This window comes from Primulina huaijiensis, chromosome 14 (genome assembly GCF_012295235.1).
Source record: "Primulina huaijiensis isolate GDHJ02 chromosome 14, ASM1229523v2, whole genome shotgun sequence".
NCBI classification, from domain to species: Eukaryota; Viridiplantae; Streptophyta; class Magnoliopsida; order Lamiales; family Gesneriaceae; genus Primulina; species Primulina huaijiensis.
This window is the reverse complement of record NC_133319.1, coordinates 7,186,084-7,207,126: the sequence shown is the minus strand read 5'-3', so window position 1 is coordinate 7,207,126 and position 21,043 is coordinate 7,186,084. Positions and strand designations below refer to the sequence as shown.

The 21,043-nt window shown below is 29.0% G+C and overlaps 1 protein-coding gene across 7 annotated transcripts; it reads left to right on the top strand.

The window, feature by feature from the left end:
* Nucleotides 1-1,497: 1,497 nt before the first annotated feature.
* LOC140956891 (uncharacterized) lies at nucleotides 1,498-10,873 on the top strand. Of its 7 annotated transcripts, none has more exons than XM_073413812.1 (18): nucleotides 1,499-1,744; nucleotides 1,846-1,944; nucleotides 2,115-2,213; nucleotides 3,179-3,338; nucleotides 3,410-3,545; nucleotides 4,202-4,286; nucleotides 5,075-5,212; nucleotides 5,851-5,951; nucleotides 6,063-6,176; nucleotides 6,865-7,082; nucleotides 7,900-7,984; nucleotides 8,226-8,284; nucleotides 8,350-8,546; nucleotides 8,626-8,749; nucleotides 8,842-8,897; nucleotides 9,839-9,984; nucleotides 10,092-10,250; nucleotides 10,543-10,873. In XM_073413812.1, exons 1-18 carry the CDS (start codon nucleotides 1,651-1,653, stop codon nucleotides 10,834-10,836), a joined length of 2,364 nt encoding a protein of 787 aa, XP_073269913.1. In that variant the 5' UTR covers nucleotides 1,499-1,650; the 3' UTR covers nucleotides 10,837-10,873. The 7 variants fall into 7 exon arrangements, with proteins under 7 accessions (XP_073269919.1, XP_073269913.1, XP_073269914.1 ...); XM_073413813.1 differs by having other exon boundaries at nucleotides 4,193-4,286; nucleotides 8,638-8,749; XM_073413811.1 differs by having other exon boundaries at nucleotides 4,193-4,286.
* The last annotated feature ends 10,170 nt before the right edge of the window (nucleotides 10,874-21,043 follow it).

The window sequence follows — 21,043 nt, the reverse complement described above, 5'->3', positions numbered from 1 at the left end:
TTTTCAAATGATAGACTTTTATGGATTTGGTAGATTTTTATTGAATTTTATGGATTCTCACATATTTATGTGGATTCATTTAGATTTTTTTACAAGATTTTTATAGCTTTTTGTGAAAATTTTTTTTTATAGAATTTTATAGATTTTGTACTTAATTATAACATATTATTTTTTATTAATTTCTTTGAACCATTAATTAATTGACATATAACATATTCAGTTTGAAATAGTTTTTCAATATTTATATTAATAAATAAATAACTTATTTAAAGTTTAAATCATTTAATCCTTACATGTGTATATATGCGGGTTTGTATGCATGTTTGTAAATTTTTTAAAATACATCAATTGATTAATTTATAATTTTGTTTTTGAATTGATAATACACATGTGAAATTATTAAGAACTAAGCAAGATTTGTTGGATCATCTTTTATTATTATTAAATATTACAATAATTTATATAAATCATAAATTAAAAATCAAAAAATCAATTCTAGAATTCAAAATTTCCTATGATATTAAAATAAAAAATTATTAACTGAACAATCAACCAAAAAATTGAAAAATTTGAGAAGGAAAGATGAAAAAATATATAAAGATACACTTCGAAAATTTGAGAGAATGATAGAGATAGTTTTCTATAGATTATGTAAAAATTTTAATTAAATACATCTAAGCGTTTAAAATCTACAAAAGTAATTAAAAATCAATAAATCTCCAACGTGAAATACGTGAATGGATCCTCTACTGTAGGCATACCCACATCAAAGGATGCTGTGGGGCAAAATTTTTTTAAAAAAGTTTGATTTTATATTTAATTTATTTTTTTGGGGTTTTTGTTTTCATCTTTTTCTTACACACCCTCAAATTTTCATTTTTAAACATTTTTAGTTTTGCTTAAAATATATTATAATTCTTTCTTTTGCCGTTTTTGGACTTTTTGTTTCCCTCTTTCTTTTTGTCACATTTTGTTTATCTCGTTTGTTTTAAGAGTAAAACGTTTTTATTTTTCAATTTTAGTTTTTTTCACATGTTTGATTAGTCCATTTTCTTTGTTTTCTCATTATTTTTTTTAAAAAAATTACAATAAGAGAAGAAAAGACTTGAATATAAAAATTTCTATTTTCTTGATCATTTGCATGTCTATTTCTTTTCTAATTTTTTTACTACATAATTTATTTATTCTGGGAGTAAAATGTATAATTATCATTTTTTCTATATTGAAATATTTAATCAGTTGGTACATTACTATATAGTACATAAATATAAATTATAAGAAGAAAAAACCTTACAAAAAAATTGACAAGATAAAAAAGGAGTAGAAAATACTTAAAAAAAATTAGATTGTATACAAAAAAAAGAAAACAAAAAGACCAAAAAAATGTAATAAAAAAAGTATTAATTAAAATATATAAAAAGTCAAAAAAAGAAAAGAAAAGTGTAAAACGACGCCACAACCCCTGCTGTGAGTTTGCCCACAGTAGGGGATCATTCCTGTGAATTACAACCCCTAAAACCTTTTAAAAGATTTCTTCTTTGACAAAAATCAACCTAATTTCTTCTCCCACTGTGATTTCCCCAGTCAATCTGCAATCCTCTGAACTTGTTCACGAAGAACGCCGACAAAATTATCAACGGAGAAAGCGAAATGATACTCAGATTTGGACTTCTAAGACGTATTTTTCGATTTTCGCCCTCTCCCCTAACTTATTCCGTTAAAGAAATGCAACTCATTAAGAACTGTACGTTAACAAGCCCTCCTTTTTTATGTTATTTGATTTTCTTTTTTCGCGTATTGAATATTGGACACTGGTATCTGCTTTTCCCCCATTCTTGGCTAAAGGTTATACATTTCGGTTAACTGCAATCGGCAACAATCTTTTGGCTGTTCATACGGTTGAAGTGAAATCTGGACTCCACGGGAGGACGGAATTGGCGGGCTGTAAGGAGTTGGACTTCTTGAAATTTTCTTTACCTATCTTTGTATAGCGGAATACGAGCATATTTTCTTATCTTTACGTACCAAATTTTACTCCAAGATCAAACCTTTTCCTTTTGTGTTCTCGCGATCTTTATGTGTGCTTCTGGAAGTGAAATACGAAGCCCGGACAGCTTATTGCAGGTATTCATCTGTAGCCGAAACGAAACATGAGCTGCTTTCGGCCGTAGATGTTTTGTCCTTTGTCCAATCATCTCTTCACAAGCCTAAAGGTGAGTGCGACTGCATTTTTCTTTTCGTATTTTAAACTCTTTTAAAGGTTTTTTAGTACTCACGTTGTTAATATGTATATTTTTTAACGTGGCTCATTTAATCAGACTTTGATGGCTTGATTCAGGTCTTCTTACATTTTGCACTCTATATGATTCTATTTCTCACGGCAATCAATTATCGATAAGAAAAGTTTAAGGTTATGGCCACAACCATGACAGCTTTTGGTTGACTCTGAATTGCCTTATTCGCGTAATACGCTTAATTTGACTTTATCATGAAAGGCTAAAACCTCGTTTATCGGACATCAGCACTTTTGTTATAGTAAAGTTTGGATTCAACTTGACCTTTATACTTATAATTTATGCATGTAACTTATATTTGCCTACACACTAGATTTTTTTGATACCAACATAAGAGTGCTCATGCAATTATTATGTAATTTGAGGACATGGATAATTGCACTAATTAGGAGATAAAGCTCGAGAACACATTTGGCAGAAGGGTGGAGTAAAATTATATTAGTATGAAAAAAGTGTTGGATGAAAGAATAGGTTCTAGTGCTGGTTGGATTCTGAATGGTGTTGTGGTGTTTGGAATTTACTTAGTGAGTTGAGAGCCAGATTTGTTTTTCCTTGTCCCTTTGATGTGTTTTTCCTTCTCCCTTTGAACTCACTCTTTACATGCTCGTGTTAACCTTGAACGAAGTTACTTGTTGATCGGAAATAACTATTGTTTGGATTTTGTTTTTGCGATTGCGGTGCATGTAGGAAAATATATAATTTATATGGTACATTTGCAATAGTCCTACTTATCATTGACGGTTGATGGAAATGGCACTGTCACTGGCTAATACTACTGCTGACATTTATGACTTTCGTGACATCTTCAAATGTATTGGTGTTTCATGCAGTAATCCTTTACGAATTATGTGCAAAATGACCCTCCAATATAAATGATTTAACAGGTTCTTTGCACTACTGGCTGAATACCGTTTCGGATTGCAAAAATGCGTTCAAGGAAGATGGACTTTTACTTGTTCTTGTTAGTGATTATGTTGGCGATGATTTTACTTCAAATCCAAATACTTTCAAAATGTTTGAGAATGTAAAATCACTTCACCAGAGGTAATGGAAATTTTATGTTAGATAAATTCGTTATGTGGCGAACATGCTATATTTAATATTTGATAGTGCAGGTACCCATTCCTTCAGGTTCTGGTTGTGCAATATGGCAGGTCAATAAGCTTCAATGATATTTCTACAAGCTTGGTTCAGATCATCTTCAAAGAATATATTAATTTCCCTATTCTGCTGTCCAAGTATAGCCTTGAGGTTTGTGATGTATATTTGTAGTTGATCTAATTGAATCGCTGGTGCTCGGGACCTGGCCTTGCTATTTGACATTTCATATAGATTTCTTAGATTTGTTTGTGAATGGTACAATCCCCAAGAATTTAAATTTAGTTTGGTGATGAAAATTCCAAGAAAGATTTTCCAAATTTGAATCACTAATAAATTCCTTTGAAATAATGTTATCATTCATTTTTGTAATAAGCTACCGATGGAAAGATCAGTCCATGTGCCCTTGCTTGATAAGAGAAATTAAAGAAATTGAAAAATTATGTGTGCCAGCTTTGTGTAAGATCCACATCATCATCCTGAACGAGCAAGTTGCACTTTACTTTTCTAGATTTTCTGCTCTGTCAGTTTTTTATTCTTAGTTGCAAATGAATTATTTAAAGCATGTTTATATATATACGTACATTCAAAAATATAATGAGTCGTTTATGTGGCTGACTTCAAAGGGTATTAGCATGCAGATGCAATATATATAGTCTGTTTTGTATTCTAATTAGGGAAATCTTCTTAATTCATTTTGCAACATATTATCTTTTATATCTTTCAAATTGATGCATGAATTTCCTTTTGTTTAGACAGTTTTCTTTCCAAGTCCTTTACTCTTGCTTTGATATATTTAGATGGTAAAGGGGCCATGCTACATTATATCTAAAGGCTTTCGGAATCCTTTGGTCTACCCTGCGAAGAATGTGGATCTTGAGGCACTTGATCAAGGTGATAGTACTTTTTTCTTCATTTCTTTACTCTTTGACAAAAAAACATAAATCAAATGAATCGTTTCATAAGTCTTAAATATGTTTCATTCACATGGTTTTTATGGATTTTATAGAAGCAGTTGGGTGATTTCTTTAGATATTAACTCATAGGAAGCTCAGCAAACCTAAGGGGAGTAAATAGGTGTTTTACCGTGAGATGGATCATTGAACATGAAGATTGCTTTCTTCATTCTGATGTGATTGTTTCATTTGTTAGTTGTTACAATTTCTTTACTACTCCTGCAAGTGTAGTAACTTGCATTAAAACGCGATTTGAAAGAGTAAATATGAAGACCTTTTTCGTCGGGATTTTTATCAAATTGTTTTCTATAGCTGATGATCTTTGCTTGTATTCAACTACTAATTAAACGAGATGCATTCATTCGAAATACAATGGAAAGGGTAAACAGAGTTGGAGAAAGGAGTTATGCAGTTTTACCTCTTTCAATTTGCTTGCATGAAATTGATTTTGATGATTTTCTAGCAATATTACCTTGTTAAATTTTGAATGTGGCAATTGGTTAGTTTTTTTATTAGTCTTTTCTTCTCGTGGTGTGTTTTTGGTCTAAAAATAGTTGGCTGACCACGGGGTAGGGATGGGGGTTGGATAACAGTCAATTTGTTTGCTTCATTGTTTTTTTTCTTGTTTTCTGTCTTTGATGATTTTTTTTTTTGTGAAATTGGAAATATGCTCGAGTTTTCCATGTTGGGGATCATCTCATACTTTCAATTTGTCGTGTTTGGCAGCTATTCAAGAGTTGAATGAACAAAGTATTCAGGGAGCTATTATTCATGACACAAAAAGTACTTGGGTAAAGCCTGTTGAAGTTGTTAAGGAACTAGATGTTTGTTCCTCGTCACAAAATTTACTTTGGTCTTTCCCGGGTAGAGGCTTCTTCTGCTTTCTGCAATTTATCCCTTATAAGAGGTTGGAGGTCTGGGAAATCAATAAATGATAGAGTTCGTGATTATTATGCGAGTAGAGTGCTTGAAGATATTCATTCGTTTATTGTTCAAGTGTGTATTTGTTGAAGGGGTCTCTTTATATGTTGCTTCTTTTCTTTCCTTTGTTTTTGTTTTGTTTCCTTTTTGCGCTTTTCGGGAGGGGGCTGGGTGAGGAGGGAGAGACGTTGTTTACTGGAGGTTAAGTTGGTTGGTGATATCAGGTTCTCGGCTATTTCATTACCATGGTAGGATGTTAGTTTGTATGCTAGAATTGACAGTGGAGGTTAATTTTGTTGGTGATGACATTAATTTACTGGAATAAATTGTTGCACATTGTTTCTAATTGGGTTCTATAACTGGAAACAGAGATTGTGATTCAGCGCTGAGGTAGAGTGTATAAACAGAGAGAACTCTCAGTGTTTAGCATCTCACTGGATGGGGAAGTATTCTGCTATTCCCTGGCAGCAACAGTTCTTGTGGAATTTAGACATATTAAGCATTTTATCTTCTTTTATATCTGTATGACTTTTAATTAACACATGGGTGCTAAAAATGTAACTTTTTTTCCATGTGTCCAGGTTGCATTTCTGTTGATGAGTGTGGCGATCGCTTGTTCCTCTCTGATGTCAATCACCATAGGATTATTGTGTTTAATGGCAGTGGGAAACTTCTGGATGCTGTATGTGCTAGATTTGGGTTTAATAATTTTCAACTTGTGAACTAGTTTTGTTGAGATTTAAATATTTGGTATGAATAAAAGAAATGCATAACTGAAATGATAAACTCTTAGATTGGTTCTTCCCCTGGATTTGAGGATGGAGTGTTTGAGAATGCCAAGTTACTTCGCCCTGCAGCTTCCTTTTATCATGCTTTTGAGGATTCCATATATTTTGTGGATTCTGAGGTATTACCCTACTGCTGCTCAATATGATACATATATAAATTCTTTCATAATCTCATATGTTCCGCTAGGTTATCGGGTGCTTTTTGAAAATTATAGATCATTAAACCTGATGAATGTGCTGCTATATATCAGAAATTTTTCTTTTAATCTTTTTTAAAGGGGATGAGCAGAAGTAAAGAATCACCTATTATACAAAAGCACAAATAAGACTGAGTTGTGTATAATGCTTTCTATTATGTAAAAACTGAGTTCTAATAAAGAGAAGTAACAAAAGAAGTTTCAAATGAAAAATAAAAAAAAAGTTTCAAATGAAGAATGAAAAAGTTTTATTATCCGTATCTTGGAAGATCTCATTGCAAAAGAAACCTCTATCTATTCTAGATAATATTATTATTTTTGCCACCATGAGCATAAATGGTTGTGGAGATGAACCTGTTAAATTATGTACAACTCATCTTTTTCCTACATTGCCTTGACTACATTGTCTTAATTCGATTTAATTTTTCTCCGAATGAATCCTAGTTCATTCTCTGGGAAAAAATGGGAGAATTCCTGTGCAGCACCCACTTCTACCTTTGTCGTGACACCTTATTTTGTACTCTTTTCGTTACCTGCTCTAATGATTTAGTCTTTTGGTTGGTATCTTTCTGTTTTTTTGTCAATCAATTATCTTTTGCTTTCACATCAGAACCATGCTATCAGGAGAGCTGATTTGGAGAGGAGGGTCGTGGAGACGGTTTTTCCGGCGACGACTGATGGTAACTCTAATAAAAGTTTTTGGAAATGGATTCTGGATAAGGTATGGCCTGGAAAGTTGAAGTCTGAAGCATTGAATTCCGAATCATTTTTGTTTCCCTGGCATATGCTGAAGGCGTCAGATAATTGTCTCTTTGTCCTTAATCAAAGGTAGAACATATTTATTGCTTTCATTAGGCAAATTGTAGCTTTTGTTTCTTTATTCACTTAATGTTAATCGGATGTCTTTAGAAGTATGTAATTACTTCAGCATTTTAGAATTGACACCTTCTTTAGTCAACCATTTTCTTGGGTCTTCGTGGGATTTGATTCTTTACACTTTAAATGCACAAGTGGGACAACGCATGGAGGATAGAGCCTGATACTACCATATTACAATAACAACACACAAGCCTTCATCCAACTAAGTGGGGTTAGCTATATGAATCTTTCTACGCCATTTTGCTCTCCATCTCTTATTATATTCTCATCTTTAGATAGTACATATCATGCTTAATCGTTAATAACTTATTATCCTAGTCTTTTTTAGTCTCTCTCTTTGTACATTAATGGGGATACTAGTCATGTTCTCGAATCTTCTTACTGGATCCTCTGTTGGTCGCTTTTGTACGTGTTCATACCATCTCGGGAGTGTCTCCCTCAAATTTTTCTTCACCAGGCGTAGCCAACCTTTTCACTAATATACTCGTTTCAATGCGTATTCATTTTATATCTCCGTACATCCACCTTATCATCCTCATCTCTGTTACTCTAATAATCCTCATCTCTGTTACTTTAATATTTTGTTCATGTGACCGCTTTACTGCTCAACATTCCTATCCATATAATATGTCAGACCTGACCATTATTCTGTAGAACTTCCCTTTTGAGTTTCAGGGGTATCTTACGATCACATAGAATCCTAGATGCAACATATTAGTTTGTAGAAAATTTAATGAAGTATCTCGAGCTTTCTTTTGCCAACAAGTGTTGGAAGGGAGGATTGCTCAAAGCACAATAAATACTTGGTTGAAAGTTTCTACTGTAGAAGCTCTAAACTGGACTTGAACGAGGTTAGATATGATGATTGGATATTTTTCATGTCAACTGTGGTGTATATAATTTAAAAAATGCATAATAGTGACTTGGAGGAATGCACCAAAGCACGCCAATGGTTCGCAGTACAACCTACTATGTTAGAAGGGTTTTGCTTTTCTCTAGTTGACTGGTCTATTTTTGATTTCTCCACAACATTATTAACTGAAAGAAACAAACAAAATTAACTTTCATAACTTGTACCACTTTCGTGAACAGTTTTGGAACTCTTTGGGTTATAGACTTGGAATCAAGTTCTATCAGGGAAACTGTGAAAGGTATCGACTTATTTTTCCCTCTCAATTTGCGTGCTCAGAATAATTTCGATTTATTGACTTCTCAGTGAACTGGCAGAATCTTCAAAGATTTTGGAGATCTGTGGGCAGATGATGATGGATAAATCTATTTCTGTGAGGCATGTGCCATCTGATTGGTTAGAGCAGCAACTTGCTGCTAGTTGTTCATTCGATGGAATTCCGTATGCTGGGCTTATGTCTTCTATAGCAACTTTCCAGGACCATATTGTATTCTGTGATACGGGTACCCAATCTTGTTGATTCTGATAAACTTTATATCAAGTTAAATTTTGGGTCTGTGTTAATGACTTTATATGCTGAAGTCGGTCAGACAGTTGTTAAGTTCGATAGAGGAACTGGATCAGCAATAAGCTTTCCATTCTCAAATTTCGGAGTCCTTGGGCTTCCTTATTGGTTTGTTCCCCCTTTAGAACAAGTTTATTCTGAGTAAGTATGAGAAATTTGCTGCAACCTTTGAATTGCTTTCCTCTGTTATGGTTTTGTTTTTAGCTTAACTTATATTTTATTCATATTATCAGTGATGGAGTGCCAGGACTGGAACTTGATCATTTACAAGAGTTTAATTTATTGCCAGGTATGCTGAATATACTTCTTTCCATGATGAACAGGCACAATTTCCTTCCATTGTCAAGTGATTTTTATTCTTAATACTCATTTGTTGGTTACTTCCTATTGATCAGCAGTGTTAACTTGCGCCCTTTCCCATTCAAGAATTTCAGTTGTCAGTTATGCAGCTGTATTTCAAAGCCCTTTTGTTGTTGGGAATCTGAAACTAAAAATAAAATGAAAGGTCACGAGGATGTTTGCTGAAACTGTTAATTTTTCTTGCTGTTACTATAAAAATACTTTGATGGTTCGGAAACCGTCTCGCAAATTTAAGTCTGAAATGCCTACCGTGATAAATAACATTCCATGTTTAGCAATTTTGTATGTGAAGTACTATATCAAATCTTGTGCTTTTTTACTGTCGATCTCACTTTTCTTTTAAATTTTGAGGATATTCTAAAGTGGTCACATAATAGGAGAGGAATCATATTGCAATTTTTTAATGTTCGAAACAGACATCTCTTTGGAATATTGATTCTGATTGGACCTAAAAACTAAAACAAATTTTTTTCTTTTAATTCACGATAGTATTTATTGTCTATTTGGAAATTTTGTGTTACCCCGGAAGAATTTTTTTTGGTCTTTTAATTTAACTATTATTTATTTATTTTTATCATGGTTTAAGTATGAGAAAACCAGGATTTAACTGCTGGCAAGTTTGATGTGCAGCCACTGAGATAACTGGCCTTTGGCACCAAAAAGGTCATATGATTTGTTTAAGTTGATTGTTTGAACTCTTCGTCAGTGTCTATTTAAGTGCCATTTTTACATTTCCTCTGCATTCGATCTTTTTAACTCAAAATCTCTCTCGTAACTAACCTTTCATCATGAACATGAGATTTGTTAGTATGTGCCTTGTTTACTATTTCTGGTGGTTAGGTAAATGAATCTCATGCCTGTATTCGTCAGGCAGAGTTGACATAGAGTTATATATCAGTGTGCCACAACAAACTGAACTAGTAGAACAACCACAAGAAGGATGTATATGGCGTCTAGCCAGAGGAGCAGCTGCTGAAGTCTCTGAATTAGAGAACAAGGCATTATCAACAGAAAAGGTGTATAAGTTGCTAAATTCTGGCACATTTTATATTTTATTAATCACTAAGTTCACCTTTTTGGAATTGCTAGTTGCTGTGAAATTTATGCAATTGGCTTTTTTCAGGTTGGCATTGCTCAGCAATGGTACGATGAACTCGACAATCTTTGTTATTCAACATCACTAGAAGAAGAGTCGAGCACAGAAGAAAAAAGCAAGCCTGTCGTGCAAGAAGGGGTTGCTCGCATTGGTTGCACAATCAACTCTAGTCCTGGAACAAGTGAGGTAAGCATTCTCCAATTTCTTTCTACAACTAGAAATTGATCTATTTATTCAACTCTACTAAAATCGAAAAGGAAGAACCACGGTTGATGAATTCACCCACAAACAAGCCCCTATGGAAAAAATTTGAATTTTAGGTTGAATATTTTATAGAAATGAAAGATGTATCCTCTAAATCGATTGAGTCGCCTCTCTCGTCCTGTCTCGCGACCTCTTTCTGAATCCCAGCACCCACATATAAGAGCTCAACACTATATAAAACCTCTTTTCTTATAAAATTTTATGATATATACAGGTTATAATTTTAGCTGCACTTTACTTGAGGCTGAAAAAGAGCACAATTTCAACCATTGAAAGTTGTGAAGACAGAGCGACAAAAATCGTCTCTATTATGGACCCGAGTAAACGGTTCAAAAGAGATCTACTTGTTAAAGTCCTAACAGCATCAAAGAGAGACTTAGAAGAACTCATTTTCTTGAGACATCTGCATGTGAGGCTTAAGATCGATTCTTTCGACCACCCGAAAGCAGATAATTTAAGAGATATAATTGTGTCCGAATCCTCGGTGAAAGTTCAGGTTACCTTGTGAGAGATTCTTTCCCTTCAAACTTGTTTGACGTGAGCGATGGAGGTGGATTCATTCCAAAGTTCATGTTGCAATGTTGGACTTTTAGAGAACATTGGGATGATTTTTGTAGAACAGAAACATCAGTAGAAGTTTCATTCAAGAATATTGGTCCACAATCTGCCATTTTGATTATATGCATGCAATGATGAATAATGTCTTGTCCTGTTTAAACATGTAAAACAAAATGAAAAAAAAGGAAGAAAAGGAACCGAACTTGGGGGATCCATTTTTATAAAATTAAGTCAAATTGGGTATGCAGGTTAGCTGACACCATTGGACAACAAACTTTATTCTACACAAGATTCCACAATATTCACTGCCTGGTATTTATGGTGTATTCATGTTTCGATGTGTTTTTTTTAATTATATATATTTTATACATGTTTAGGTTTTAAAATTTTAAAATAACAGTACAAGGATATTACAATAAAATCAACTTAACTCAAATATAATTAATCGATTGATACACTCAAATTTTTTCCCAAAATTTTAAATCAGATCCTGAAATAAACTCCACATCAATTATTCAAAAACGATAGAAATTACACAATTTTACATTCTTTTAACTTGTCATTATATTGTATCACATTAATTCTCAAAATATTTCATCCAAACAACTGAAATTAGGTAAAAATAAATAAATAAAACATTAAAAATCAAAGTATAAATCCAAGATATGTTACGAATAGATTGCCCCAGCCAAAGCAAATTTGCGAAAAGGTTTTTTCCATCAATAATCTTTAGCCCACGTGAATTTCTGACACCCCTCATTTAACTATATATATATACACTAGAAAAATGTACGTGCGTTGCACGTGAGAACCAACTGCTGAAAATATATGTACGAAATTTTGATCATATTTAAATTAATTAAACATGGCTAATAGCATTTATCAATTGAAACAAACAAAGTCACCAAAAATAAAAAAATCATGACCATAGACGTTATATATATGAATCGGATAAGTTATCTTATCCACTTGACACACTTTTCAATATGCTTCTTGGTTGATTTTGACAGCTCAACACCTCTTTGTCGTATTTTGTTATAATATGCATATAACCATTTTGGTATACTCAACAAGTATCTGATCGTTTTTAAAATCTATTATGGTATTCACAATCCTCATCTGTGATCTGACATGCTCGTAGTTTGCTTCCTTATCACGACATTTTTTCGGTTTTCTACATTGTTTTTATCTGATAATCTTATTTTTCCGACTATTTGTTTTGTTGTTAAATGATTTTTCAGTTTTTGACAATCAACTATAACTCTTAAGAAAAAATACATTTAGTCGTGATATATTTTCACTTGTGACTAAAAGTATGCATAACATGTATATTCTTCAACAACATAATCAATTAATAGTGTTGCACCTTATTCAAACATTGTGATATTTGTGATATCATTTTTATATATTTAGTGTCAATATTGTCAACATATAGCTATAATGTTAATAAATTATTAACAACTATTTCTCAATCACTGTGACAAAAAATACTTGAAGATCTCTTTAAATGAATATATTTTAGAATTGTGTCCTCGTTTAATTTGACGCAATTCAGGAAAGTCGTCTCGTTCGTAATTTTTTTGAAAGCTTTAGAACAATGATTGTGTGCATCATATCATGAGGATGATATAGTTTCAATCTAATTTATTGAGTCTAGAACATAATATTATATTATTTATTTAAACAAAACGAATTTTCTTTTATTGAGTTGATATTTTGTTTTATAATATTTTATATCTTATGGAACGACATACAAAATTAATAATTGTATTTAAAAAATCTTGAGAAAAGACACAGATAACGTAATTAAGATATGCGTATGAGATATCATTCAAATATATGTCAACATATTTGCTAGCATCGTATATCATATTGATTACTTGGCTAGACACTTTAACTAAAAAAAGAGACAAAAACAACATTTTAGTCACCACGAAATATATCGAAATAATATTGGAGGAAATAAAGTGAAACTGGCTCAATGTCTCAACAAAATGCATAAAATCGATCTATTGTGTCCACAACGCTTTAGAATTATTCTCATACCATTATGAATAGAATGAGAAATATGCACATTTTTTTTCATGTATTTTTTTTCTGAATTAAGAAATTTTTTCTTTTTGAAAAACTATTTTATTGTTTAGAGATATTGACATTTTATATGATAGCCATATATCGCAAACCATGAAGTAGCAACATAATCACTATATAACACTTACGTTAACGTACACATACAATTCTTCAATTTCTTCTTCATTGTGCTTCATTGAAATTTAAATCTGAATCATTCTTGATCTTAACATTTTGCTTTAAATACGATTTAATATATATGTATATGTTTCATGTTGCTTAGTTAGACCTAATTTCAAATATCTATAAAAAATGTGCCTGAATTATATCATACAGAAATTAGGACATAGTAATATGTAACATTATTTTTTATTTAACATGTCTTTTATTCATCCACTATATTTGTCTTAACTTTTTTGTTCAAAATCTGACGCATTTCGTAGACTATATGTATGAAGAACCAATAAATTACATATTTCACAGAAACCATCTATTATCTTCTTTGTAGGACAGAAGACCCAAAATATGTGGCTTTGATTGGTGTACTCTCATACTTATTTTCATACAAACAACAAGACACATCATATAATATTAGAAAAATCAATTACCGCCAACAATATTAATCAAATGAATAAAAAAATCATAACACAAACAACCTCGATAAGAGAAAAATGATAAGTCAAAGTTTAAAAATAATTTATTTAGTACAATAACACAGAAATGGAAATATATATGAACAACAAAAAGCATAAATCACTCTCAAATTAAATACTAACTTATATTATTCACAATTTGTATAATTTTTCCAATATTTTTTTCAAATAAAGAGAAATCATCTTATTAACGTCATTATTTCATAGATATTCCACATTTTTTTTAGGGAAAAAAAACACACTAAGGGAAAAATAGTGCCTGGAAATTATCATAAAAAAATCCTTTAATAAAACCATTAAGAAAATAGTCGTAAAAATATAATATAAAGTCACACAATTTTTCTTAAACCAAAAAAATATTAGACCATTGACAAAATATATCTAGCAACAACAAAACATGCGTTAACTGGTGATATAATTAAAATTTAGAATCATGCATAATCATTGAATTAAAACAAAATCGCATGCCAAAAATCTATTGGATGTTATATCTTTTAATAATTAATCTATGTTTGGAAATACATTTAGTCCACCTAAATGTACCAAAATTTTTTAGTCCACCTATTATTTTCACAATAAATAATACTACAAAAATAATATAAGCAAGCACATAAAAACTCAAATTCAAATACCTTCTATAAATATAAATACAAAAATTTTGAATAGACAATACAATAATGTAGTAAAAATTTTAAATATTGATTTATAGACACGAGTCTGGAAATACATTTGCCCCAATAAATAAAAAATATTATCTCTTGATATTCTGAGACATAAGGTAAAAACAAAAAAATATTTCGGCATTTTTAATATTTTCTAAATCACTTCAAACTATATAATCTAAGCAAACAACAAACATGCATTATGTGTTTAAAAATTAACAAAATATCTCAACAATAAAAAATTGAAAAATAACCAATTTTGTGTGATATGTGGCCTTTTTTTCTATTTTCTTTCGGTGAACAAACAAATCACATACACAATCCAAACACAACATGATCAATACAAATGACGTATAATAATAAAACATGTTAACTCTAGGCTAAAAAAAACTCATCTCATTGCAAGAACACAAAATGATCAAATGGATCATATTATTTAGTAATATTTATTTAGCAGCACATATAACAAAAAATTGACTAAATAGCTTAAAAACGGTGTTTGAAATCACTTACATACAAACATTTCTCTCAATCACGTATCTCTATTGACACATAAAGAGTCTTAAAATATCTCTATTCTAAATGGGAGAAAGAAGTTTTATATGACCTTAATATTTATTAATAATTTATTTTTATTCAATCCGACTCCTCTCCCTTCGTCTTCCCATTATACCCTCAATGTTTGTAATATCAACAATTTATTTAAATTTATAACATTATGATAGTGATTTTATATGAATTTAATGTCAATGTAAATATTAAAGTAAATAAATTTAAAAGTAAAATTAAATTGAATTTGAAAATAAAATCAAAATTATAATTATATTGTTTGAGTTAAGTACATTATTAATGACTATATTAAATCAACATAGAAAATGACTTAAATAACCTCATGAACATGATAAATTGTAAAACAAATAAAAGGGTAAAATAGTAAGTTCACATTTAAAACTCATATATTTATAATAGTATTTATATTTATTATAATAGTATTAGAATTAAATCAACATAGAAAATGACTTAAATAACCTCATGAACATGATAAATTGTAAAACAAATAAAAGGGTAAAATAGTAAGCTCACATTTCAAACTCATATATTTATAATAGTATTAAACATTTCTCTCAATCACGTATCTCTATTGACACATAAAGAGTCTTAAAATATCTCTATTCTAAATGGGAGAAAGAAGTTTTATATGACCTTAATATTTATTAATAATTTATTTTTATTCAATCCGACTCATCTCCCTTCGTCTTCCCATTATACCCTCAATGTTTGTAATATCAACAATTTATTTAAATTTATAACATTATGATAGTGATTTTATATGAATTTAATGTCAATGTAAATATTAAAGTAAATAAATTTAAAAGTAAAATTAAATTGAATTTGAAAATAAAATCAAAATTATAATTATATTGTTTGAGTTAAGTACATTATTAATGACTATATTAAATCAACATAGAAAATGACTTAAATAACCTCATGAACATGATAAATTGTAAAACAAATAAAAGGGTAAAATAGTAAGTTCACATTTAAAACTCATATATTTATAATAGTATTTATATTTATTATAATAGTATTAGAATTAAATCAACATAGAAAATGACTTAAATAACCTCATGAACATGATAAATTGTAAAACAAATAAAAGGGTAAAATAGTAAGCTCACATTTCAAACTCATATATTTATAATAGTATTAGAAATAATGCACGTGCGTTGCACGTAGAAAACATATGTTGAAGTAATTAAAATTTGAAATAAAATTAGTTAACTCAACAAAAGATAATGATAATAGTATTGTAAATTTTGACAATTCTTGTTAATTAGCATATGTAACTAATTTGAAAAAAAAACAAACATATTTTTTTAATTTTCAAAAAAGATTTGGACTACTAAAATTTTTCTCATATCTTTTTTTATCATATTGTTTTCTTTTGTTATTTGTCATATTCTCTCAAGAATGCATATATTTTATTATAATATTCAATTATTACAATTTTTTTGACAATCAATGATAAGCAATTTTTTATTTACAATGTTGTTTGATTATTATTCTTTTTCATGTAAATTGACAACAATTTCTACTGGATGCTTTTACTTTCTTAGTCACCTTTAATTTATTAGACACTTATACTTGATAACATATAAACTACACATTATTATTATGGGTGAGCAAAATTTCGGTTAAACCGAATTAACCGACCGAACCGACTCAATTCGGAAATTCGGTTTTCAAATTAAAAAAAGTCGGTTATATCGGTTAATTCCGTTCGGTTACGGTTTTCAAAATTTTGAAATCGGCTAATCGAATTAATCGATAAAATAAATACTATTATTTAATAAACTTTTATTATTTATCAATTTTAATATATTTTTAAATTTTCACTTTTTAATTTTAAAATCAGCCCTAACTCTAAAGAAAAATTTGTGATGCATGTGATTTTATTTTTTATGCATTTGTGTAGACTGTAGTGTTAAAAAAATTACATATATAATTAAAGTTAAATCACTAATTTTTTTAAAACTAATCGGTTAATCCGGTCACCAACCGAATTAACCGATTTTAATTTGGTTCGGTTTTCATTGGTTATGAAAATTAATTCGGTCGGTTCGGTTATTGCTAAATATTTCGGTTCGATCTGGTTATGACTAATTCGGTTCGGTCGGTAACAAAACCGACCGAATGCCCACCCCTAATTATTATAACAATCTATCATCACATAAAAAGTACTGATGGATTGATTTTAAAAAATATTGATTAAATGTTGTCATTTATTTGCACTTTATAATAATAATATTTTTGACAATAAATCATCTTTTTACTGACTCTTATGACACTTATTTTAATATTGCATATCAACTCATAAGTATAATTAGCACAATCAAATTACTAATGTCATATTGATATTAACTCAAGAAAAATAATATATTTAATTTTTCTAATTGTTTAAATATCTTAACGGGAACATTTGTGTACTCTTATCTTGAGAAAAATTCATTGCATTTATAAAGTTTGAACGGTAATATAACTTTATAGTATACATTTAATTTGAAAACTGAATTCATAGTATGACAAACACTTCTTTCATTTCTATTTTTATGTGTCACCCAAAAGAGTTAATATTTTTTCTCTTTTATCTTCTCCAACTCATTGTAAAAAGTTTTTGAAAAATATTTATATCTAAAAAAATATTTTTATTTATTGTTTTTCTTGTGTATATATTTTGTTATATGTGAACATTTATTCTACTTCATTGTCTTAAATGTCATATATCTTTACTATATAATTTGTGTACATTGAAGATGAATAAGTTTATTTTGTAGTTTTTTATTACCTGGACTTAGGTTGATATATTAATATTTGATATACATAGATATAATAATTTTTAAATTCAATTTATTCACAATGATTTTTCATAACAAAAGCCAACTCAAAATAATAAAATTTAAGATTCATAATTATTTTAAATATGATATAAAAATAATATGTTGAGATTTTTTTTGACATTTTAGTTGCAAAATACAGTGATAAATGCATGTAGGTGCACTATTTCATTGTGGCAATTATAACTTTATTTAAATATCTTATTTCTCACCCAAGGATCAAAATTTGTTTATTTCTTATTTTGATTATCGACAAATCCAATATTTCATTTAAATGTTTTTGTTAATAATATTTACATGAGTTTTATTTTATATTTATCCAATTTGAAAGGGATAAATTATAATTCAATATATAATAATATTTGAAAACAGTAGAATGCTTCTAAATTTAAAAATCGAGTAACATGTAAGGGATCAATTCAAAACTAAAAGTTGATGCAACATGTTTCTTCTAGCTTTACAATCGAATAATATAAGATCGAGCGTTTGTCGCTTTACCAAAAGCTATAACTGATTATAACTATGCAAGTCAAATCTTTAATTGAATCATACAACAGCTCAAGCGACTACCCATCGTGGACAATTATTGTACCAAACAATCTATCTCCTAATAATTGCACCAATTGCAATCAATGAAAATCAAAGTCGCGATCTTGGCTCTGATACCAATTGTAGACTCAAGCGTTTACTGTTATATCAAAACCTATAGATTATGGTAACAGTGCAAATCAAATATTTTAAATAGTACAACAGTTCAAGCACAATATTTTAATTACTCTACCCAACATGATCAATTATTGCACTCAACAAATAAGTTCATGCAAATAACCTTTTAGTATATCATATGAATTTATAAGACATTTGAGTAGAATATATACTTGATATTCTACATAAGTAGTATGAAAAAAAAATCATTTTTCATTTATTTGAAAATTTAAATTTTAAAATAAAAAAATCATATATACACACACACACACATATATATAATGATCTCATTATTATTACGTTACAATGATAAATAAATTATTATTTTTAGTTTATCATCATAGTCTTTATCTCAATAAACACATTTTTGAATGTATGATGTTAAATTTAATATTGACATTAGATAATTATAGTATTAATTCTAACATTCTTTTTTTATTCTTCTCAATATATTACTTTTTATATTTTCAAAAATATTAATCTATTTATTATTGTATACAAAGTATAATAATTATTTGGTTAATTGATCACATTTAAGATTATGAGTGAGTCTCATGTGAGACCATCTCACGGATATTAATCTGTGAGACGGGTCAACTCTACCCATATTCACAATAAAAAGTAATACTCTTAGCATAAAAAGTAATACTTTTTCATGGATGACCCAAATAAAAGATCCGTCTCACAAATACAACCCGTGAGACCGTCTCACACAAGTTTTTGCCTAAGATTAAATGTTTAGAAAAAATTCTAATATATCTTTAAAGACCAATAGATGATGAAATTAAATTTGAAATCAAGAGAAAAATTAAGAAAATGTAGAACACTACAGTGCATAAACTTTCGCTTTGTACAGTGACAAAACATAAGGTGAGACCAAGTGAGATACTTATATATATGAGTCTCATTCAACTTAGTCTCATTATAATATTTTTATTAACCAACTTTGTCCTTCGTTTTTATTTAACTAACTTTGCAGTGTGACTCATTCAAGCATTAACTTTTTATTTTTTTAGTACATAGTGGCCTCCACTCTCACCGACTTCAATATTTAGAAGTCGTTATTAATAGTTTATAGGTAATAGACAATTATTTATTTTTTATTTCCTGTCTTTTGATTAATTGTGTAATTTTTTATGTTTTACCTAATTCATTTTTAGAATTTTTATTGAATTTTTATAATCATGATTAGAAGTGATGCACGCAAATAATATAAAATTAATATGTTTTAAAATGTCAATATTGAAGTGTCGAATAAATGTATTAAATCATTATTTAAGAACTTTTAGAAAAACAATATACATCATAATTCAGATTTAAAGATTAACATACAAATAAAGAATTGCGATGAATATCTCATAAAAATAAATTATGTTAGCCCAAAAAGATTAAATATGATTATTGTAAATGAATTTTTCTTAATTCATTAGAAAATTTTTAACAAATGCGCCAAATTAATTAGAATGTTTTCAATATAGAATGTCGATAAATGTTTTTTTATAGGAGTTAGTGATTGAGTCCTTATGAACATTTAAAAAAAAGTGTCTTTAGTTATAGTAACGGTGTCTTATAATTTAAAATATTAAATGAAACAAATTTTCAAGATAAAAAATTAATTAAGAAATTCAAGAATATGTGATTACTCAATTAGTTTAATTGACACGCTCTTTAGTTTGCTGATTTAATAGATGTTAAATCCACAATCACTGAGTTTGACAAGAATTTTTGTAGAATAAAATGCAATTAAAATAAATTACCTGATTGTATATGTTATAAAATTTTGTATATTTCATATATGTATGATTTATTTCATTTATAAGGTTGAAATTTTATATATTATGATATAAGATTTATTATGCATCTTAACCTCGATAAATTTATTAAAAATTTATTTGTTTATATTTTAATTCTTGTTACCACATAATTTTGGTTTCGCACCAGACTTTGTGTATTCGTTTGCTTGAATCTACTGTTCCACATTTTGCTAAGACTCAGAACACGTCAAACATGAAAGTATATATTAATTTAAAGATATGATAATACTTATTTATTTCAATAAACGTGTTTATTATTCACAATACTGATAAAAATAACTTAAAAATAATATGTTGACGAACATATATATTGTCAGGAATCCAAAAACACATTTCAAATGTCAACTTTGACACTCAATTTTCAGTGACTACCAAAATATCTTAACAACCCACAATTTATGGACAATATATTAACATCTTAATTTTAAAATCAAGATGATATTCTCCCTTTTACATGAAGAATTCATAATTGAAAATCGACAATATTAGATATATAGATATTTAATATAAACTCGTGTGAGCTCATTTAGGCCCACCTTTAAATAGGTTGACAAATTTTCAACCCAACCCATTTAAATTGGTTTGGTAGTGTTGGCCAATCGACGGACCCAACTCAAATTGATGGGTCTAATCACAACGATCCTTTACCTTGTTTTATTCAAATAATTTATAAATATAAACCGCCAAAAAATGTTGGTTGAAATTTTTTTTTATTTAAACACATAAATTCTAGCCAGCGATTATAAGTAAAGAGATTTAAAAATTAGAAACTTTTTTTTTATATAAAAATGGTATATTATAATAAATTTTTTAACAATATTTTATTAAATAATTTTAAATATAAATCTTTGCAAAAAA